This window comes from Cydia strobilella, chromosome 9 (assembly GCF_947568885.1).
Source record: "Cydia strobilella chromosome 9, ilCydStro3.1, whole genome shotgun sequence".
Taxonomy (NCBI): Eukaryota; Metazoa; Arthropoda; class Insecta; order Lepidoptera; family Tortricidae; genus Cydia; species Cydia strobilella.
In genome coordinates this window covers 1,338,250-1,360,032 of record NC_086049.1, presented here as the reverse complement: position 1 = coordinate 1,360,032, position 21,783 = coordinate 1,338,250, and the positions used below count along the sequence as shown (strand labels likewise).

At 39.4% G+C, this 21,783-nt stretch overlaps 2 protein-coding genes across 2 annotated transcripts in view; both read left to right on the top strand.

Annotated features, from left to right (window-relative positions):
- The first annotated feature begins 2,238 nt into the window (after positions 1 to 2,238).
- LOC134744041 (zinc finger protein 1 homolog) lies at positions 2,239 to 10,909 on the top strand. Its single transcript, XM_063677696.1, has 7 exons — positions 2,239 to 2,413; positions 2,579 to 3,128; positions 5,147 to 5,437; positions 6,339 to 6,543; positions 7,424 to 7,513; positions 8,174 to 8,320; positions 8,863 to 10,909. The coding sequence occupies exons 1-7, from the start codon at positions 2,270 to 2,272 to the stop codon at positions 8,981 to 8,983; spliced, it is 1,548 nt and encodes a 515-aa protein (XP_063533766.1). The 5' UTR covers positions 2,239 to 2,269; the 3' UTR covers positions 8,984 to 10,909.
- Positions 10,910 to 12,582: 1,673 nt separating this feature from the next.
- LOC134744043 (zinc finger protein 716-like) overlaps positions 12,583 to 21,783 on the top strand; it is a 53,484-nt gene continuing 44,283 nt past the window's right edge. Inside the window, exons 1-2 of the mRNA XM_063677698.1 lie at positions 12,583 to 13,089; positions 13,370 to 13,636. Coding sequence (XP_063533768.1) covers positions 12,636 to 13,089; positions 13,370 to 13,636 — 721 coding nt within the window. The 5' untranslated portion in view covers positions 12,583 to 12,635. The remainder of the gene's footprint in view (positions 13,090 to 13,369; positions 13,637 to 21,783) is intronic.

Here is a 21,783-nt window from a genome sequence, read left to right as displayed (position 1 = left end):
ATTAGCCGCTCATTCGGTTCTTCTATTGCACGCAAGATGTCAGTACTAGAGAGAATTTGAAAATACATACTTAAGTAGTTTAATGCGATTTATTCAGCAGGAACTATTCACGAAAAATAATAACGTAGTTTTTCATTATATTTCAGGCATGCAAAGTGATGTAAATGGTTACAAAAGTAACCTTATATGAATGTCATTTTTTTAGTTCCAGTTTACGCCGCAGTGCATGATCAAAATCATGAATAGCATCTTCCCTGGACACTTTCGGAGTTTGGTGTCATATAAGTTATTAATGCTAAAAGTAAGACCTTCCAAATAAGATATGTCTCAATTATATATACCAATAGTAAAAATTGCCCATTCTCCTACCAAAGCTCCATCTAGTGTCGGGTAGAACAAACAAAGCGGCATTTACCACAATTAATTAACTAATAAACTAGTTTTATTTCCGCTCCTGCATGGATTTGAGTCCGACTATATTTAAAAAAAAATAGCTTATAATAATGCATTTTCAGTGTTATATATGGCTTGTGTATACAAGTAAGTTTCAGGGTTTCGTAACAGTTTTTTAATTCAAGCATATGTTTTATCAATTAATTCCAGTCCTGTACGTACTTAAACGTAGGTGTTGGTATACAGAAGTGTAGCATTTCTCATATTCTTTTATATAAAACACCTAACAACTGGCTACAAAACAAGTCTTTTGTAAAACAACAGTTTATATGCGCCACACTTTTTTTTTAATAGCTCTGTCCCTGCACATAATCCAAAGTTGGTGTCATACAACAAAATAATGCTATTCGTAAGCCCTTTCAAACGAGATATGTCTCAACAGTATACATCCATGGTACAAATTGCCCATTCTCCTTTTGTGGCTACGAAGTTCAAGATTTATTTTATGTTTGAGGCTTCATTAAAAGCAAAATTGTAACATATTAAAACATTATTTATAATTTTATGCAATTCACCAGTTTATGTACCTAATTTATGTTAATTATTAAAATAGTGTTGTAGTATCCTAGTTTTTTTATTCCTGTAATGATGGATCCCACACTGGCTGTTATTATTATTATATATGAATGCACAGGCAGCTTAAAGCTGATACGTGCACATCGATGTCCACTTGTGTTTTGTAGTCTTCGAAAGTGTACATCGAGTTTGTTTTTGAAACGTTATATAACTGTGTGTAACGTTTGTTATATAACGTTATGTAACATTGTGTGACAAGGACAACATGATAAAACACCAATATCCACATGCGATACCTGTCACACGATGTTATAGTTAGTCAAGCAAATCTTTTCAGTAGAAAACGGTGGCAAATGTAAAAAATGTAGGCACCAAGGAATGTCCCATAGAAAATTGGAATTACGCGCCTTTTTCTACTGACAAGATTCGTTTGTTATATATAAAGGTCCCTCCACACTCATACGCGAATCGCGGCCAAATCGCGGCTTTGCGCCGTTATGTGACAGCCAGTGTGGGGTCTGTGGTACATTGATAAGTACTTCGGAGCCATTAAATTTGCATAGAAGGGTGTTAAAAGTACTCCTAGAACCTTAAACTGGAAAAGAATAAAAAAAGTATAGTTGTTCAAACCAAATTGGCAGTAAATAAGAACAAAAAAACTATACTCATTCTTTTCTTTTGGGTGCTAATACTAGTGTAAGACAAAGATAGTATGATTCTCTCTGTCTATGTTTGAAATGAGACAGTCATTTGACAAACTATACTAGCATATCATAGCGTCTAATGGCTATACCACACCATCGCACCGCACCTAGATAATTGTGCGGTGCGATGATGTGTTACGACTGTAAGATTAGCCCTTCGTTTATTTTTTGCAAGAGATAAAGTTAGGCTGGGGCACTTTTGTACTTTACCGGTAACGATAAAGCTCGATCCAGACTACGCGGCTTCGCACACGAGTGTGGAGGGAACTCGACAACAAAGTAGGGTCCTAAGCAGTCCCTTTTTTTTTGGATTGCCACGGAGGCATTTGCCAGCATCACGTGCCTTCTATCCTCGACGATATCCTTCACAATTTACCGTTACCGTCCATCACATACCCTACACTTAGAATGCGAACCTCTTGCTTTTGAGCCAGCTATATTATGCTCATATTATGCGCCATGTGCAAGCACACATAAAGCTAGCTGGTGACATAACCAAACGCAAAGTGCTTGCTGTCAAAATTTTGTTGTTGTATTTTTTATGTTTATGGTGTGGTTTGCGGGCCGTTGTTCATAATAGCAATTTTTCTAAGTGTATGCGTCAGAAATTGACTGCAATGAACACTTGCAGAACCTGTCTAAAATCTCCAGCCAATAAAAATATTTTAGAGCTAGGTAAAGATATAGAAGAAGATAACACACAGAGCGTCGATGTCTTGGCATTTTGTTTAGATATAAAGGTAATAACTATTCATATTGAAGGCTGTATAAATACGTACAATGATACAGGCGTTGCCTAGTGCGAGACCCCTGGTATGTCTCTAAACATTACTTGAAATAAATAATCTTTATTCTTAATACAGATAAATAGTAATAGATTACTTAATGACTGGTTCGAATTTCAGGTTACAGAAGACTCTAAAATAACAACTAATTTATGTTGCGACTGCTATAGAATAATAATATCGTTTTACAAATTTAAGACACTATCCTTAAAAAATGATGCATATTTGAGATCTCTGGATGATATGCAGTTGAACGACCAAAAAATTTCTTTTTATATGGACGAAAACGGCGTAAAACACGCAAATTTCTTGGGGCCTGATGATTATGGTTCAAATTTAGTTGATGATGGCAACACAGAAATTAGAACAGATGTTAAATATGAAGAAACATTTGGAGTTTGTCAAATATATGAGAACCATGGCACAATAGATGAAGAAACTCAAACATATGAGGACCATGGCACAATAGATGAAGAAACATTAAGAGATACTCAAACATATGAGGACCATGACACAATAGAAGACTTCTTGTATCCAGCAGTATCCATCAGTAGCCACCCATCCCCACTTATGGATGATGATGATGGATGTAGAGACGGAGGAGAGCCATCTAAGGCCATCAAAGTAGAGGATATTAAAAGTAAAAATGTGAAAAGGGCTAATAGAATAGGTAAGATGTTAGTTTTTATCATGCACCATTTCTTTTTTAATTTCTTTCTTAACAGCTTATTTCCGCTAAGAACAAATTAAATTAAAAACAAATTAAATACTTATTATTGTCATATACTTGGAAATTTCGACCCATGCCACCGTGACCGGATAGCCGAGCGGTTCAGGCACCTGTCCGGTAAACAGGGTATGCTGGTTCGATTCCAGCTCTGGACACTAGAGGCTTTGTCATTTTTTCCTTCGTGAATGACATTTATTTCAGCTTATTTTCGTGTTGCACTGTTAGCTAACCAAGATATATAGAATGTTTTAAAGTAGGTGTTAGTTTTCCTAAGTATGCGTTAGTTTTCCTAAGTATGGAGTGATCACTCAAACTTATTTCTCTATACTCTGGGTCTCTGGTGTGCACTTTTGCTAACAAGTTACCTTATATTATACATTTATTTACATACAAGATATATACAGTGGTACTACGTAAACGAAATTAATAACTAGCTTAAATCTAAAATAGGCCCTTGAGGCATTGTACCAAGGATGCTGGCGGCATTTCCCCGCTGTATCGCAATGCTGATACGTTGTGCGAGAAAGCCGCCAGCTCTTCGGTCACCAGTTACGTCAACCAGACGCTTCGCGATTTCTGCAAACAACTTATGCGCGCTGGGACCCCATGGACCTAGAGTTTCAACTCCAAATGGAACGAAATGATACTCTCTACCGAGGCTCTTATATTTATTACGTTTTAAAATTTCGGCGCTTTCCGCCGCTCCGCCCGCTTTTACATTAGTCCGTTGGAGGTGGGACGGTGCCAGTGTGTCTACGCAGGTAGCATCCCACACCAACATCCGTCCCAAGCTCCAAGGAACCAAGGACATCCCATCGGGCCTCTTGCCATCATCTCTGATAATGCCAGTCGGCTCAAGAAGAGCGGGTACATTGATGGTGGCAAGAGACCGACGGATTATGTCATTAAGCGACGCATGTCTTAAAAAGCGGCCGGCACTTTTTTGACAAGATAATCCATGGTGTCCCAGTCGGTCCACGTCCGTGCCACAAGAGCATATGTGTGGCGTACACACCGAAACCCCGAGTCGCAAACCAGTCGCCAGTCTAAGGGAGGCCGGATCCAAGAAAGTACCAGTATTAGGCGAAGGATGGGCATGTAGCCAGTAACCCGCTTCCCGGGCTCCGACCGCCAAAAGCCTCGCGCGGTCTGGACCTGTACAGTTGTTTAGGAGAATATTGTAAGTTAAATCACAGTAAACATTATCCCAACTCCTTTGTGAATTTGGGTTGTCTGGAAATTGTTTTCCCGGGCAAGCAATTTTAAAAGCATTTTTGGCGTCCTCAAAGCCCGCAATCTCACAGTTTGTGGGCAAAGCCCTTAAAATATTTCCTATGAGACCAGACGTGCTATGAGTGGACGCCAAAAAGGCTGGGGAAGCCACACTGGAAATTTTGCGAATTCCTAAACCTCCAAACCGAATAGGGAGGGACGCTTGAGACCAGGAAGGCTCACTTAGCTGAATGTTTAGAATAGTCTCTAAACTAATTTTGATCAAATCATCTAAAGGCGACAATAAATTTTGATGTTTCCAAAAAGGACAGCAGCGGAGCACATATGTAAATTTAGGGACAAAAAGACAAAATTTAAGAATCACAAGAGCATAATGAGGGCTAATTTCGAGTAAGCGATTCGTGTGACTTTTGAATTTAGTTATAGAGTTAGAAATATAACCGGGAAAAGATTACCTTTAGTTTGGAGAATAGTATTATAGAACTGCCCGTTTTCTTTTAAAATAAATTAAAAAAAAACTATTTAAAATCCTAAGTTTATAGGTACCAATTAATAAGTTCAAAAATATCAGGACATGCACTTTATTCTGTGGCTAATTGTTGACATTGAAACTTTTGTTGACATGAAATTTGTGAACACCATGTACACTTGAGGCAATTGAGTATCAAAAATATTCACTCTTATATGCGTATGTTATACGTTTAATCTGTTTCTTTCTCCCGTAGCACCAAAAGGTAAAAAACGTAGCTCCAAGAAACCACGAATCCGAACAGCAAAAAAGAAACAAGGCCTGAAAAAAGATGGAAAGGTGTCGCAAGGGCCTCATACCTGTGAGCAATGTGGTGTAACCGTAATTGACATCAAGTCACACTCGTTGACTCACAAGTCAAAGGATGAACGGAAAAAGCTGAAATGCAAGGCCTGCCCTAAGCAGTTTGTTTCCAGAGGTGGTAGACGCAGACATTTCATCGTCCACCATTTAGGTCGAAAGTCCAAGTGTGATATTTGTAATGGAGGTAAGTTAAGAATAAATTTTCAAAGTGTTAGTGCTTTGCAAGATTACTTACCACATAATAATGGGAGAACACCTACTAAAGATATCGCGTGCCATCGTTAGATATAAGTGAGCCGAGGTGAAGGTGCTGACACAATTAAGTTCTTGTAGTTCTAAACTTCGTGGAGGACGAGGTTATTTCCGGTACACAAATACGTTCTAATATACACAAAGGTATTTTAGCATCTAAATGTGCCATTTCTTCAACCTGTTTAATTTTGCATATATTTTATTTGGCACTTTTTTTGAACCACTAACATTTATTAAGCTATATCTATTGTTTACCATGATCAAAAAGATTGACAAATATTTACCACAATTATGAATAAGGAGTGAAAATTCCCGATAAAAAAAGCTTGAAACCCCCAAAACTTCTATGCATTTGACATTGAAAGACCTCCATCTACACTAGCGCCCCTAGCGGCGAAATTAAACGCGGTAGCCCTCATTTGATGCTTTCGGCTTCTATTCGTCGGAACAGTCGGCTCATCTCCTCATCGGAAGCCAAGAGTGTTGTGTCGTCAGCACAGCACAAGTTGCATATCGTCTTCCCGCAAATCGATATACCGCCATCCCAGTTCTCAGTGGCCTTGCGCACGATGTTTTCGCCGTTGATATTAAAGAGCTTCGGAGACAATATGGGGCATTTTCTATGAAAAGGGACCTTATTGTCGATGGCGCTTACGCCGCACAGCTTCGCGCGGCATTGTATTTATAGCGCCATCGACAATAAGGTCCCTTTTTAAAGAAAATACCACATATACCCATATACAGCCCTGTCTTACCCCTCTTTCCGGTTTGAAGTGTTTGAACTGATCTGTCAACGTACTCTCGAAGGTCAGAATTATTTTTTACTGCTCCAGAATATGTTAATTTGGACACACACATCAAGCAAGTGCACAAGAAGGAAGAACTACGATTCGTGTGCGTGACGTGTGAGCGCCGCTTCGTGTCCCGGCCTGTGTTGGACGAACACATGAACACGCACGCTGGGATCGTAGATAAACAATTTGCATGTGACCTCTGCCCCAAGAAGTATGCGATCAAGAAGTGTCTTGGTGACCATATGTAAGTATTTGTGACGTTTTCAACCAAAAGAGTACCACATTGTCGGTTGTCGATAAGGTTGATTTCAAATTGAAGCAGTATAGTATAGCGCCTTATTGATAACCGACAATAAGTACCCTTTTGGTTGATAATGTCACATTTTTAGGGTTCCGTACCCAGAGGGTAAAAACGGGACAATATTACTAAGACTCCGTTGTCTGTCTGTCTGTCTGTCACCAGGCTGTATCTCATGAACTGTGATAGCTAGACAGTTACAATTTTCACAGATGATGTATTTCTGTTGCCGCTATAACAACAAATACTAAAAATAGAATAAAATAAATATTTAAGTTGGGCATCCCAAACAACAAACGTGTTTTTTTTTTGCCGTTTTTTGAGTAATGGTATGGCACCCCTTCGTGCGCGTGTCCGACTCGCACTTGGCCGATTTTTTAATATTGACCCCACTACAAAGCTGAGATTTGGCTCGGGGACTAGACTCTAACCACGCTAACTTTGCGCAAACTTGGCAGTAAGAATGCATACCCCTACAAGCTCCATATTTGACTTAGCACTTGGTTTGAAAACTTAGCGTGATTCGACTCTACAATCACTCCAAATAGGTTTTAAACTGCCATCTCGCTCACGCTGACGCTCAGGGAGAGTGAGAGAAGAACCCTGGACCGTAAGTCCTTAATTACAAAACAGAAGGAACCATTGGGTTTTACGGTGATGGGTAAAATGTAATTTAAACATGGGTAATGGGTAAATGGATACGGTAATGGGTAAAAACGGGACCGTATTACTAAGAGTCCGCTGTCTGTCTACTCTGTCTGTCTGTCCGTCTGTCACCAGGCTGTATCAGGTTTTAATTTTAACCTATTCTTACTGTTTGTTCTAGAAAGCGAACCCATGAACAAAAAAGAAATTACCAGTGCGAATACTGTACCAAAAGGTTCTTCGCCAAAACTGACTTCATAAATCATTTAAGGTAAGCATTTTAAGGGTTTCCGTCCGTACCCAAAGGGTAAAACGGGACCCTATGACTAAGACTCCACTGTCCGTCTGTCTGTCACCATGCTGTATCTCATGAACCGTGATAGCTAGACAGTTGAAATTTTTACAGATGATGTATTTCTGTTGCCGCTATAACAACAAATACTAGAAAATTAAATTTGTACGGTACGGAACCCTCGGTGGACGAGTCCGACTCGCACTTGTCTGGTTTTATGTAAAATATCTCGTCGACATTTTCATATGTTTTTATTAGTACGAATTAAGTAAACAAAATATGTTTAGGTGTCTTCTAAAATTACCCCTTAATTTCTAGAATAAAGGGGCCCACTAACTATCAGCCCGCCGGACGATATCGGCCTGTCAGTTAGAACAAAAATTTGACAGTTCCGAACAACTGACAGGCCGATATCGTCTGGCGGACTGATAGTCAGTGGGCCCCTTAACATTTGCAAAGGAAAATTGTATTTCTAAACTTTCAACATTTGTACCTATACGGCTATAGCTATTGTAACCTGTTGAAAACCACACGTTACAGTGTATGAGTGTATCAGTGTAATATTAGTGAGTGAGTATTTAAAAACGACAATGTAAATTCGACCTTACAGTCTCCGAATTAAGTTTCAATTTTACGCAGGATGCACACAAAGGAGCGCCCATTCGAGTGCGCGGAGTGCGGCAAAACCTTCACGTGGAGGAGGGGGCTGGTATTGCACATGCTCGTTCATAGCGGTGCCAGGGACTACAAGTGTCAACTCTGCGACCAGCGCTGCAGAACAGCTTCGTAAGTCAACCATTTTGAAATTGTTCACGTGGAAGGGGCGCTTCGAGCTCACACACTGTAAACCAATGTACACACAGCGGTATCAGGGACTTCAACTGTCAACTATGCGACCAGCGCTACAGATCAGCTTCGTAAGTCAACCATTTTGAAATTGTTCACGTGGAAGGGGCGCTTCGAGCTCACATACTGTACACCAATGTACACACAACAACAATATAAGCGGCATTGTATTTATATCGGAGCATCGTTTATAATGGCGTAAGCGCCATCGACAATAAGGTCCCTTTTTATAGAAAATACCACATATTATAAAACAAAGTACCCCGCAGCGTCTATCTCGCGATAAACTCGAAAACTACTTAACGGATTATCATACGATTTTCTCCTACCAATAGAGCGATTTTTGAGGAAGGAAGTATATAATTTATTAAGGTTTACCCGTGCAAAGCCGGGGCGGGTCGCTCGCTAGTAATGAATATAATGATATGCCCATATCTTGCAACGTTAGCTTAGATATACTGTAAGTGGTTTCTTCTTTGCAGCGAGCTAAAGATCCACATGATCACACACACGAAGGAGAAGCGTCACTCGTGTCAGTACTGCGGCAAGCGCTTCGGGCGCGCCGACTCCTGCCGGAGACACGAGGCCGGCCATCAGAAATAACCTGCAGCTGCTGCCCACTGAACACCCCATTTATATAGTTATACCAAAGATATCTCCGTAATAGATGGATACAGTCTAAGGAAAAAACGTGCCTCGAAAATTAAGAAAATTTGATTCTCGATTCGCGCAAATACCTTTGGCCTACTCTCGAATAGATGGCGACTGGCGTTGACGGTTTCGTTTGTGTTTAACAATTTTAACGCATATCAGTGAAAGAACATGGGTCAAAATGAGGGCTAACGCGTATGAATTCGCCGCTAGGGGCGCTAGTGTAGATGGTGGTCTTTTCCATAGTTCGAAATGTCAAATGTCACTTGTCACTTCAATGACTGACAGCTGTTCTTTAGTCTTTTGGACCACCATCAACAGAGGTGCCAACTGGTGAGCAAAAAAACGATAGCCCTCATTATATAAAAATAATTGATGCAAATAAAATAAAAAACTTTTATCCTTATATAAATTCATTTTTAGGGTTCCGTACCCAAAGGGTAAAAACGGGACCCTATTACTAAGACTCCACTGTCCGTCTGTCTGTCACCAGGCTGTATCTCATGAACCGTGACAGCTAGACAGTTGAAATTTTCACGGATGATGTATTTCTGTTGCCACTATAACAACAAATAATAAAAAGTACGGAACCCTCGGTGCGCGAGTCCGACTCGCACTTGGCCGGTTTTTATTTTTAGTTTTAATCGTGTGTCGATAGATGGCAGTGAATTTACTGTGGCTACAAAATTTACTATGACAGTACCACTCTATCCTATTATATCCTCTTTGGTTATACCAAAGAGAATTGAGTGTAGAGGCGTATTGTTAAGCTAAATTTTCTGACATCTTTCTACACGGGACTAAAACTCTTAGAATGACATATTGGCTATTTGACCCATGTTCTTTCACGGATATGTGTTATGTTAATTATTTGTTGAACTACTCGAGTATAGGCCAAAGGTATCGCCATCTATTCGAGCATAAATTTTTCTTGATTTTTCGAGGCACGTTTTTTTCTTAGTTTTTATTTATCTTATACACTTAACCTTTTCGACGCCGTGTCAAACACAAAAGCTGTCACTCGGACGCCACGGCACCGAAGTGTCAAAACTGAAATTGAACTTTATACACATGCACGTAGGTCTATGTTGTTCTGTGGTCTTTGACCGATTAATCCGTCTTTGGCGTTGGACCTGCGGTGCCGATATATCCGTCATTGGCGTCCAAAAGGTTAATAGATCTTTGGTTATATACTATACGGCTCAAAATCGGATGGCTATTTTGAGACACAGTGCAGTTTTATATCGTCGATACAGTTAAGATTTATTAGAAATAAAACCTTAGAATTAGAACGTTTTATTTATAAAACATAGGTAGATAAGTACACAATAGGTATTCTTAGGTTTACACATTATAACACTTTTTTTGCCGGTTGGCATACAAATTAATATTAATATTCGACACAATGTAATTGTTAAAAATTAAATAAATAAAATGTCAAAGATCAAAATCAAATTCAATAATACAAATGTTGTAAGATAATTAATTAAAATATATCATTCATTCATTCATTTATTTCTTTATAAGACATAGTTTTACATGTCAAACACAGTATTTAATATTTACAACTATTTATATCTAAGTTACATAACAAAACACATCAGTAGGTATAAGATAATTATGTCAGGTAGGTACAATTATTATTTAAAATTTATTAATCATTGGTCATGATTATATTAATATCTTATTTGTCATATTCATCTAGATATTCTTGTAAGCTCAGATGCTCAGTAATTTGGAGGCCGTTTAGTTAGATTCCTTTAAGTAATTATATTGGAAGCTTCCTTATAGCAAAATTTTATAACTAATTATTCTTGCGATTCACCCATCAATGTACCGTAATAATGGTAATTATTATAATAAAGTTTGTTTATGGATTATCTTACTTTTTTTAATTTCCAATGACTTACAAATTAAGTAATTTGATTTATTCTTTATATTCCCGCATACGTAACTTATTAACCGATAAATCTGCGGTAATCGGTAAATACTTCAGAGTTCAGAGGCACAAACAAAAATTTTTTTTTTTTTTTTTTAATCATTTATGGCCTGGATGCGAGTCCTTTAAGCCACAAAAAATAATAATGACAAGCTTTTTAGAAAAGTGTTCTATAACATAGGGCGTTATTTCTAGAACCTTAAACTGGAAAGAATAAAAAGGTAATAGCATAATTATCGTGTTTAAGGTTGACCCTTCGTCTTTCATTATCTTTGCAGGAGAAAAAAACCGGCCAAGTGCGAGTCGGACTCGCGCACCGAGGGTCCCGTACTTTTTAGTATTTGTTATTGTAGCGGCAACAGAAATGCATCATCTGTGAAAATTTCAACTGTCTAGCTATCACGGTTCATGAGATACAGCCTGGTGACAGGCAGACGGACAGCGGAGTCTTAGTAATAGGGTCCCGTTTTTACCCTTTGGGTACGGAATCCTAAAAAGAGCATTGCACGAAATTGTCTACCGTTGTCCCGTACGAACGCGAATTTTCTCAGGATTTGCAGGCATAAGAGTTTCTTTTCTGTGACAAATGGTAAAAAAATTAAATAATCATCTGCTTTAAACGCCGAAAAAAAAGTCGCAATAGAAATAAAATGCGTTTGTACGGGACCACACAGCCCGTGGAATGCTACAGTTACCCTTAATAAGACAAGGGGAATATATTTCCCACCATCGTTTCGACTATCATAAATTAAATTTGGTTTGAATTTGCTTAATTTTGGACACCTGCCTAGAGCCACCATCAACCAAGCCAACCAAACCAAACCAAGCTAACTCTGCAGCGAATTGATAGCACAGCGTGAAATGTTAAGGGCCTTCCACACTCATGCGCGAATCACGGCGCGAAGCCCCGAACGCGAGTGTGGAGACTAGTTCGCTATTCAGCGAAATCGACTCCACGTTCGTGGCTTCGCGCCGTGATTCGCGCATGAGTGTGGAGGGCTCTTTAGAATCATAAACTTCAAATGTCTACGAAATTATGACATCTAAAATAACATTTCCACAGTCCGCTATCAAACACGCTGCAGAGTTAGCTTGGACCGACTGTATCCTAATAATGGGTAAAACCAAAAACGATGCGTATACCTTACGCAAGTGTAAGTAACATGCGCTTTTACTTGCTCCGTGTGCAAGCATCAAGCATACTGTTATGAAATAACGAAACGCAAGTGTCAAAATTGACACGTCAATATATGTGTTGATATTGCTCTGTAATCGAAAATAGTTAATTGATTGCATTATTATAACGTTATTTTAATTAAATTTTATGTTTAACTATTTATTTATCTTAGTACCTAATTAGTTTTTAGAATTGTGTTGCTATGCCCTAACAGGGTAACCATGCATGCACTTAATACATGCATACCTTAATGTAACCATGGTTCTGCAATAAATGAAATGAAATGAAATAAATACATACAACTGAAGTCCCTTGTAATGAATACTTGCAGAACGTGTCTGAAAACTCCAGCCGATAAAAATATTTCCGACCTGGAAAAGGGCATAAAAGATGATAACATAAAGCACATCGACATTATGTTGTTTTGTTTAGATATAAAGGTAAATTTTCGTTTTTGAGCTTTTGGGAAAACTTAAAGTACTCGTTAGATGATTTTTCTCGAATTGCAGGTTACGGAAGACTCCAAAATAACAACAAATCTATGCAACAACTGCTATAGAAAAATAATATTGTTTTACAAATTTAAGGCTGTATCTCAGAAGAACGATGCTTATTTGAAATCTCTACATCCTGATTTACGCTTAGTGGACCGACAATTAACCGTGTATGTGGATGAATACGGAGTTAAACATGAGAATTCGTTAGAAACAGATGAGTGTGGTCCAAGTTTAGTTGAATGCAATGCTGAAATTAAAGTAGAAGGAAATGTTAAGAAGGAAAACATATTAGAATTAGAATTTGGGGAACTTAAGGGTGAAGAAACATTTGCGGGTGTTAACTATGGAGACATCGGGCCATTTGAAGATGCGCCTCATGAAGAGCCGCTGTGTGTTATACGAAATATTAAACATGAAAATATTAGTAGTAGGAATAAAGAAAAAGGTAAAAAAAATCGTTTACAGATTATTCTTCACGCACAATGAAAAAATTCAAATCAAATCTTTATTGAATGTCAATACAAAAATAAAAACAACTTAAGCCCAGTCAAAAAGTCCCACCCGAGTTGTCCCTGGCGCAAAGGTGCCCATCACACTAGCTGCATTACCACGTTGAATTGCGATTGCGACCTTTGCACCAGGTACGAACCCGCGCGGGCCTCAGACCCCCCAATAAAAATTGTATGTATGTGTTTATGTTTATAAATTGTTTTTTTAATTTATAGCCCCGAAACGTAAACAACAGAATGGCGCTAACAAAAAAGAGAGACAATGTAAAGGTACAAATGTACAAGAGCGACAAATATGCGAAGAATGTGGCATGTCTGTGCTGGACCTGCAGGCGCACTCCATCAGCCACCAGCCCAAGGAGGAGCGCCGGATGCTGCAGTGCAAGGCCTGCCCCAAGATGTTTGTCACTAAGGGGGGTCGGCACAGACATTACAAGATTGCTCATTTAGGTCTTAAATCTAAATGTGACATTTGTAATAAAGGTATGTTGACTCTTTATAATTCTATAATTTGATAGATAGAGTTTTAGAAGTGTTTCTGATACATTAAATAAATCGGTCAAGAGCGTGATGGGTCAAGCCAAGCTCAATGTAGGACTAAAGTGTAAAAAAACTCACCACACCACCACATTGTTTCTAGCACTAATGATCACGGAGCAAAGCCTCGGACGGACGGACTGACAGACAGACATGGCAAAACTATATTGGTTCCTAGTTGACTATGGAACCCTAAAAAAAGCGTAGAACGGAAGAGAAAAGAGTAGAGGAGAGTAAACGGGTTTTTTTGTCTAAGTAGGTAGTACACAATGTTACTTAACACTAGAGAAGATATTTGTAAATTGGCTCCTTCAGAATTAAGTTTTATTCTACAGTTAACAAATATTTATACAAAAATATAACAAGAAAGTTGTGTATACATTTTTTCCTATTCCTTTGTATTAACCATTACCATTAATGTAATGGAATAAATCAGGATTCTGCTATATAATTAATCGTCACCTGTCTGGCCTAGTGGGAACTGACCCTGCCTGTGAAGCCGATGGTCCTGGGTTCAAATCCTGATAAGCGCATTTATTCAGTGATTTTTTTTTTTTTTTTTTTTAATCTGGTTTTTATGGAGGCTTTGGACACTTATTCAGTGATGAACAAGGATATTTGTTCCTGAGTCATGGGTGTTTTGTATGTATTTAAGTATTTATATAATATGTATATCGTTGTCTAAGTACCCACAACACAAGCTTTATTGAGCTTACCGTGGGACTTGGTCAATTTGTGTAATAATGTCCTGTAATATTTATTATTTATTTATTTATTTCTCTCTCTCTCTCTTTAGCCTTTTTCTACCCTTTGGGTGTAGGGCTCCTTCATTTTGCGCCATTCGTCGCGGTTCTGTGCGACTTTGAGCCACTGTTTCCCCGCAGTCTTCTTGATGTCGTCGTCCCAACGCATCTGGGGTCTACTAATCTACTTTGAGGACGCTCTTCCCCCCATGGTCGCCACTCGAGTAGTCGTTTGCTCCACGAATCGGTCTTTCGTGCTATATGACCAGCCCATTCCCACTTCAAATTGGCTACGCGTTTTATAACATCATGGACTTTGCTCTATTGTCTCAGCCATTCATTTATTATTCAACCTATTTCAGAGGTAATATCCCTGGCAATACACAAACTACAGATGCACAACCGCTCAGCGCTGCCGTTCTGCTGCGTGACGTGCGCGCGCCGCTTTGTGTCGCAGCAGGCGCTCGACATGCACATGATCATCCACACCAGGGACCTGGCGTTTGAGTGCGATGTCTGCCATAAGAAGTTCCGCTCTAAGGGACATGTCTCGAGACATATGTGGGTGATGATTGTTATTCTATTTTTAAATTATTTGTATTTATTTAATTAACTTATAATATACCCACAGGATAGTTCTGATTATTATTACAAAATTTATTTTTTATTTATAATCATAGCCCGTCAAATCTTTTTTTGTTTTAGACGGCAGGTCCATGTAAAAGAGAAAAATCATCAATGCGAAATATGTTCTAAAGCTTTCTTTGACAAAAATATGCTTCAAGAACATTTAGGGTAAGTAACCAAACTAACTGCTAGCATGCACCTACAAGCTCTTCACGTCTCTGCTCTTAAATAGAATAACAAGACAAATTGACAATCTCCAACCAGTAGAGCAAGCGGGGTTCCGGTCAGGCTACTCAACAACAGACCACATCCACACAATTTAACAAATCATAGAACGATACAAAGAATACAACAAACCTCTCTATGTAGCCTTCATAGACTACACCAAGGCATTTGACAGCATCTCCCACAACGCAATCTGGAAGGCCCTCAATGACTGCAAGATAAACTCTAAATACATCAACACTCTAAGGAATATATATGAAAACAGTACTAGCAGAGTCAAACTCGAAACGAGAGGAAATGAATTCAAAATAGGCAGAGGAGTCCGACAAGGGGACCCAATATCACCAAAGTTATTCATAGCTGTGCTACAAAGCATATTCTGTCAACTGGACTGGGATAAAAAAGGAATTAAAGTATTCGATAAACACTTAAGTCATTTGCGTTTTGCAGATGATATAGCTATATTTTCAGAAAATACCAGCATTCTACAAATAATGTTAAACGAGCTGAACGAGGAAAGCTGTAAAGTCGGATTAGAAATGAACCATACAAAAACAAAAATTATGACTAACGGAGCCCCTACAAAAATACACATACAAGGCAAAGAACTTGAATATGTAGACCATTACATATACTTGGGCAAGAGAATATCTTTCGACACTGACAGCAACAGCCAGGAGATAGACCGTAGAATCCATAACAGCTGGAGGAAGTACTGGAGTTTTAAAGAGCTTCTAAAAGGAAATTACAATCTAAAACATAAGAAAACAGTAATGGACACGTGCATTTTACCATGCCTTACATACGGTTCTCAAACTTGGGTGCACACAAACAAGAACAAATTAAAGATAAGAACCTGCCAAAGAGCCATGGAAAGGAGCATTCTCAGTATAAAACTAAAGGACAAGGTTAACAGCAAGTACATACGATCCAAAACAAACATCATAGATGCCCTCGAGTTTGTGCTGAAACAGAAATGGAGGTGGGCCAGCCACATAGGAAGATTGACAGATGACAGATGGACCAACAAAGTCACAAAGTGGCCAGGACCCCATGGCAAAAGGAAGGCAGGAAAACCCATAACAAGGTGGTCCAAGGATATTATAGCCACAGCCGGAGAAAATTGGCTAATCAAGGCAAAAGACCGAGAAAGGTGGAAAGATATGGAGGAGGCCTATACCCAACAGGGGTCCTTAAAATAGTAAAAATGGAAAACAATAATACTAGAAGACTTTTTTATCATGTAAAACTATTTAAGGAAAAATAAAGGCTTAAATAAATAAAATAACCATAACTTCGTTACTTAGTATTTTGTTTATTTATTTATTTAAGCTTTATTGCACAAAATATATACAATAATGTACAAATGGCGGACTTAATGCCAAATGGCATTCTCTACCAGTCAACCATAGGGCCAAACGGAGATACCTACAATTGGTACAGGCTTGCAGAAGGTTTTTAATCCCTACTAATATTTTAAATTCTAAAGTAACTTTGAATGTCTGTGTGTTACTTTTTAAGAGCCCGGTTACGATTTTAGTCGCAAAAATGTAAAGTTGATAGATTTCTTCTGTGAAATTGTACACCTTTTGTTACCTAATTGAAATAACAGGTACTGGTTTCTATTAGCACGACTTCTTATCTCTAGGTTTATCAGATCATTTTTTTGAAAAAAGGCTTACTAAATTAGTAATGAATTTTTTTCTGATGGACGTTTAGGTAAACGCGTGTAAAGCACTGACTTTGATGCTCTTATTTGTAAATTTCGTAAAGTTTGGACTGCTAAAAATGGTAAATTTGTATTACACATATTCTGTACTCTAGGTTTATCAGATTACATTGTTGTTATATGACTTAGAGTTCGAGGAAATGAAAGTTAAACGAATTCAATTTTCTCCAGAAATGACCTCAAAACAAGTGACAATTTCTCCGAAAATCTACTTATTTTCGACGTAGATTGCATACTCAAATAATCTGCAATGTTTACTTAAACTGTTGCTGTACTTCATTTTATTTAAATTGCAACTTTTATTTTCTGACGATTTTTTAAAAATTTCCCCTTTTACTGGTATAACATCGGTGACACGCGCCTGTCGCGCCCGCGGCCTCAGTCCCGCGCGGGAGCTGGTAGAGGCAGGACGTTTGTTGATCGGCTCCGCACGTTGCATCGACGACGACGAAGTTATTTATCATTGTGTGCGTCGCTCGCCGTGTAAAAAGTTATATTTGTTTGCGTGTTTGGCTGTACTGTGTGCGTGTAAACTGCGACCAGAAACTTTAATCCTGGGGTTGTAAGTACTTGTTTATTAACCGCCTTCAAAAAAAAGGAGGTTCTCAGTTTGACCCATATGTTTGTATGTATATGTATGTATGTATGTATGTTTGTTCGAGATTATCTCGCATTTGGCTGAACCGATTTTGATGCGGTTTTTAGAAAAGTGTTTGTTACATTCTGGAGAAGGTTTTAGTATACATAGAGCTCGGCTGATGCTGAACCCTGGCTGTACCTAGTGGAACGCAGGTTTAGTGCAACATAGGCACACGCTGTTTTGGTCTGTCTTGATGAGCAATTAGGAGAGCAGTACCCAAGATGGAGCTGATGCTGAACCCTGGCTGTACCTAGTGGAAATCAGGTTTCGTGCAACATAGGCACACGCTGTTTTGGTTATTCGACACGTCTTGATGAGCAATTAGGAGAGCAGTACCCAAGATGGAGCTGATGCTGAACCCTGGCTGTACCTAGTGGAACGCAGGTTTGGTGCAACATAGGCACACGCTGTTTTGGTCTTCCGACACGTCTTGATGAGCAATTAGGAGAGCAGTACCCAAGATGGAGCTGATGCTGAACCCTGGCTGTACCTAGTGGAACTCAGGTTTCGTGCAACATAGGCACACGCTGTTTTGGTCTTCCGACACGTCTTGATGAGCAATTAGGAGAGCAGTACCCAAGATGGAGCTGATGCTGAACCCTGGCTGTACCTAGTGGAACTCAGGTTTCGTGCAACATAGGCACACGCTGTTTTGGTCCTCCGACACGTCTTGATGAACACTTGGGAGAGCAGTACCCTAGATAGAGCTGATGATGAACCCTGGCTGTACTTAGTGGAACTCAGGTTCATTTATTGTTATCAGAACTTCCACCCCCTTTTACCAGTACCTACTGCATGTTAAATGTGTGGTAGCTCTGGTCAGGTGCCTGCTTCATCTGGCAGCCCTCCAGGTGTTCCAGGTCTTGAAGAACTTAACCTGCCTACAGCATACTCTACCAACTTCAGATTAAAAGAGTTTTACCCCTGATCCGATGCGTCCAGCAGCACTCCAGGTGTTCCAGGTTTTGAGCTGTCTCCGTCATACACTACCCACAACACGTTGAGCGAGTGTTACCCACCCTTTGCCCTTGACCCTTTGCACTCAGCAGCACTCCAGGTGTTTCTGATCTGGAGCTTTCCCTATCATACACTACCAGCAGCACGTTGAGCGAGTGTTACCCCTGACTCTTTGCACCCAGAAGCATTCTAGGTGTTCCAGGTCTTGAGATGTATCCATCGTACACTACACACTACCAGCGGCATGTTGAGCGAGTGTTACCCCTGACCCTTTGCACCCAGCAGCACTTCAGGTGTTCCAGGTCTTGAGTTTTCCCCATCATACTCTACCAGCGGCACGTTGAGCGAGTGTTACCCCTGACCCTTTGCACCCAGAAGCACTCCAGGTGTTCCAGGTCTTGAGCAGTATTCATCGTACAACCAACAACACGTTGAGCGAGTGTTAGAAGAGTGGAGAAGAGAAGAGGATGACTTTGGAAATAAAAATTATTATACACCCTTCCCAACGATTAAGACTATCTCCATAATATCAAATTCCATCCAAATCGGTTTTATTGGATCCCATACAAATTTCCATTACCCCCCCCTCCCCCCCGTTTCTGGGGTAAAACCTATCCTATGTCCTTCCCCAGGACTCAAACTATGTCCATACCTCATTTCATCTTAATCGGTTCAGCGTTTATTGATTCCCCATACAAATTTCCACCCCCTTAAAGGGTGATTTCTTGAATAAAAAGTATTCTATGTCCTTCCCCGGGATTCAAACTACCAAATTTCAACAAAATGCTAGTTTCCCCTCTGGGTTGGAACGTTGGAAAGTCAGATGGCTGTCGCTTTCGTAAAAACTAGTGCCTACGCCAATTCTTGGGATTAGTTGCCAAGCGGACCCCAGCAGACTTCCATGAGCCGTGGCAAAAAGGCTGGGATAACGCGAGTAAGATGATTATATATATATATATATATATAAGATATTGCCTTAGTGCAAATCATTATCATCATGCTATATAATTTGTATGTATTATATGAATACATAGGTAAATTGTTAACAGTAATAAACGATTATATCAAATTTACCGAGTTTTATTTTAACCTAATTAAAGTTATAAAGTGACGCATAATGTTGCGAAAGTATCAATATTGTTTAGGCGGTCGCGTTATTTCAAGCAGCGGCCGGCGTTCGGTTACTGTGTAAAAGTCGTATCTTCGCGCGTTTTCAAATCGACTACGGGCTCTTAAAATTAAATTTGGTATGGACATAATTTGAGGCCAATCCAGAAACTAGTTATAAATTAAATTTTAAGACTATCTTGACTCAGTACACCTCAGTCCAATATATTCAATTCACTCACATTCTTGTAATCTAAACCTTATGTCACGTCATTTAAAGTTCACTTTTCGCAGTTCGCACACGACGGAGCGCCCGTTTCAGTGCAGCGAGTGCGGCATGTCGTTCTCGACGAAGACAACACTCAGGAAACACCGCATTGTGCACAGCGATGTGAAGAAGTACCACTGCGAGTACTGTGACATGAGCTTCAAGACGAACAGGTGAAATGGCCGCCATTTTGAACTTTTTGATTCGTCGACTGATTGCATAAAGCCTTTATAAGGCTTGCCGCAGACGCACGGAATTTTCATTCGGTTTCCGTACAGAATGACAGGTGGGAACGGGACGTCGCTCTACACATGCATAGCACTTAGCACTGTTTCGCTTGCACATGTTATTTCGTACAGAAAATTCCGTACGTCTCAGGCCAGCCTAAGACAGAGGGAATATATTTCCCATCTGATTATACATTTAATTTCAAAGTGATAGGGTTCAATTTTGCATAATTCCTGACACCCCTTAACCCCTCGCTTCCCACTGAAGCGGTAACTGGTCAGAAAAGACAGTAAAATTAAATTCTAAATTTAAAATTTCAAGATCGTTTATAGACAAATTTTTAACTCTGGGTTTAGTAGTTAATAGCATTGAATTGTTGCAGTTACCTAAAGTCGCATATGATCAAGCACACGAAGGAGAAGCGCTACCCGTGCCAGTACTGCGACAAACGCTTCGGCCGCTCCGACTACCGCCGCCGCCACGAGCTCACTGCGCACCAGAAACATCTGACGGCCGGCTGAACACCCTATCATCATAGAATTACGGTTCAATGTCGAACAGTTCGCTGGATTCAGGTGCAGTAATAAGTTGGTTTTGGTCATTCATATTTCATGGTTATAAACCCTATTCTGGGGCTCTACACCTCACCGAGAATTGCATGCATTGAATTGGATTCAGGTGCAGTATTAAGTTGGTTTTGGTCATTCATATTTCATGGTTATAAACCCTATGCTGGGGCTCTACACCTCACCGAGAATTGCATGCGATTTGCGTTACATTGTGCCATTAAATCGATCGAGCTTAGCCGTCATTATCTAAAATCGCAAGCGATTTGTTGCATGGTCTGTAGAGGCTTAATCTATATTAGTAATTTTGTATTAAGTATCATGCAAATACAGCGTTGTCTTTGTATGATTAGTACGAGTATGTATGTACCTAGTACCTTAAATTAAAAAGGCGATTTTATGAGAAAAATAACCTTTGAGCAAATAATTAGAATAATTTATTTGTATGATTTCAGATATATCCATACTCATGACACAAATAAAAATGCAGACCCAGTGAGGATGTACAGACCAATTTAAAAATATATTTATTGTCTATGATTCAAACTGTTTTCTTTTTTGGAACTTCCTGGCGCACAGTAGCAATTTTGAAGCGATTTTTTACCCAACCTATGTTTGTAATATTTAAATTGAAACCCAGGTACTGGAATTTACTTACATAACTTTCGAACAAGTCACTCGATCGTTTTTCAAGTAGATATATAATTGCTAGACGTATTTCGATCGGTAACTAATAGGAGCTTCATCTTAAGCCGCTGAGCTTTTGTTAATCGACCCAGACAATTTTAACATAAAGACTTATCAATGATCGCGCATCGCCTGCCTGCGAGTGTGGACACCCAGACCAGACCATCGAACACATAGTGCTGGAATGTCCCCTCACAAAATACACGGGCCATGTGAACAGGGACCGGACAACCCTTTCCGCGATAAAACCCTTTCAATGGGCGACACTTAAACACGGCTAACACATTGAAAGACTTTCCCTTTTAAACTGCAAGCC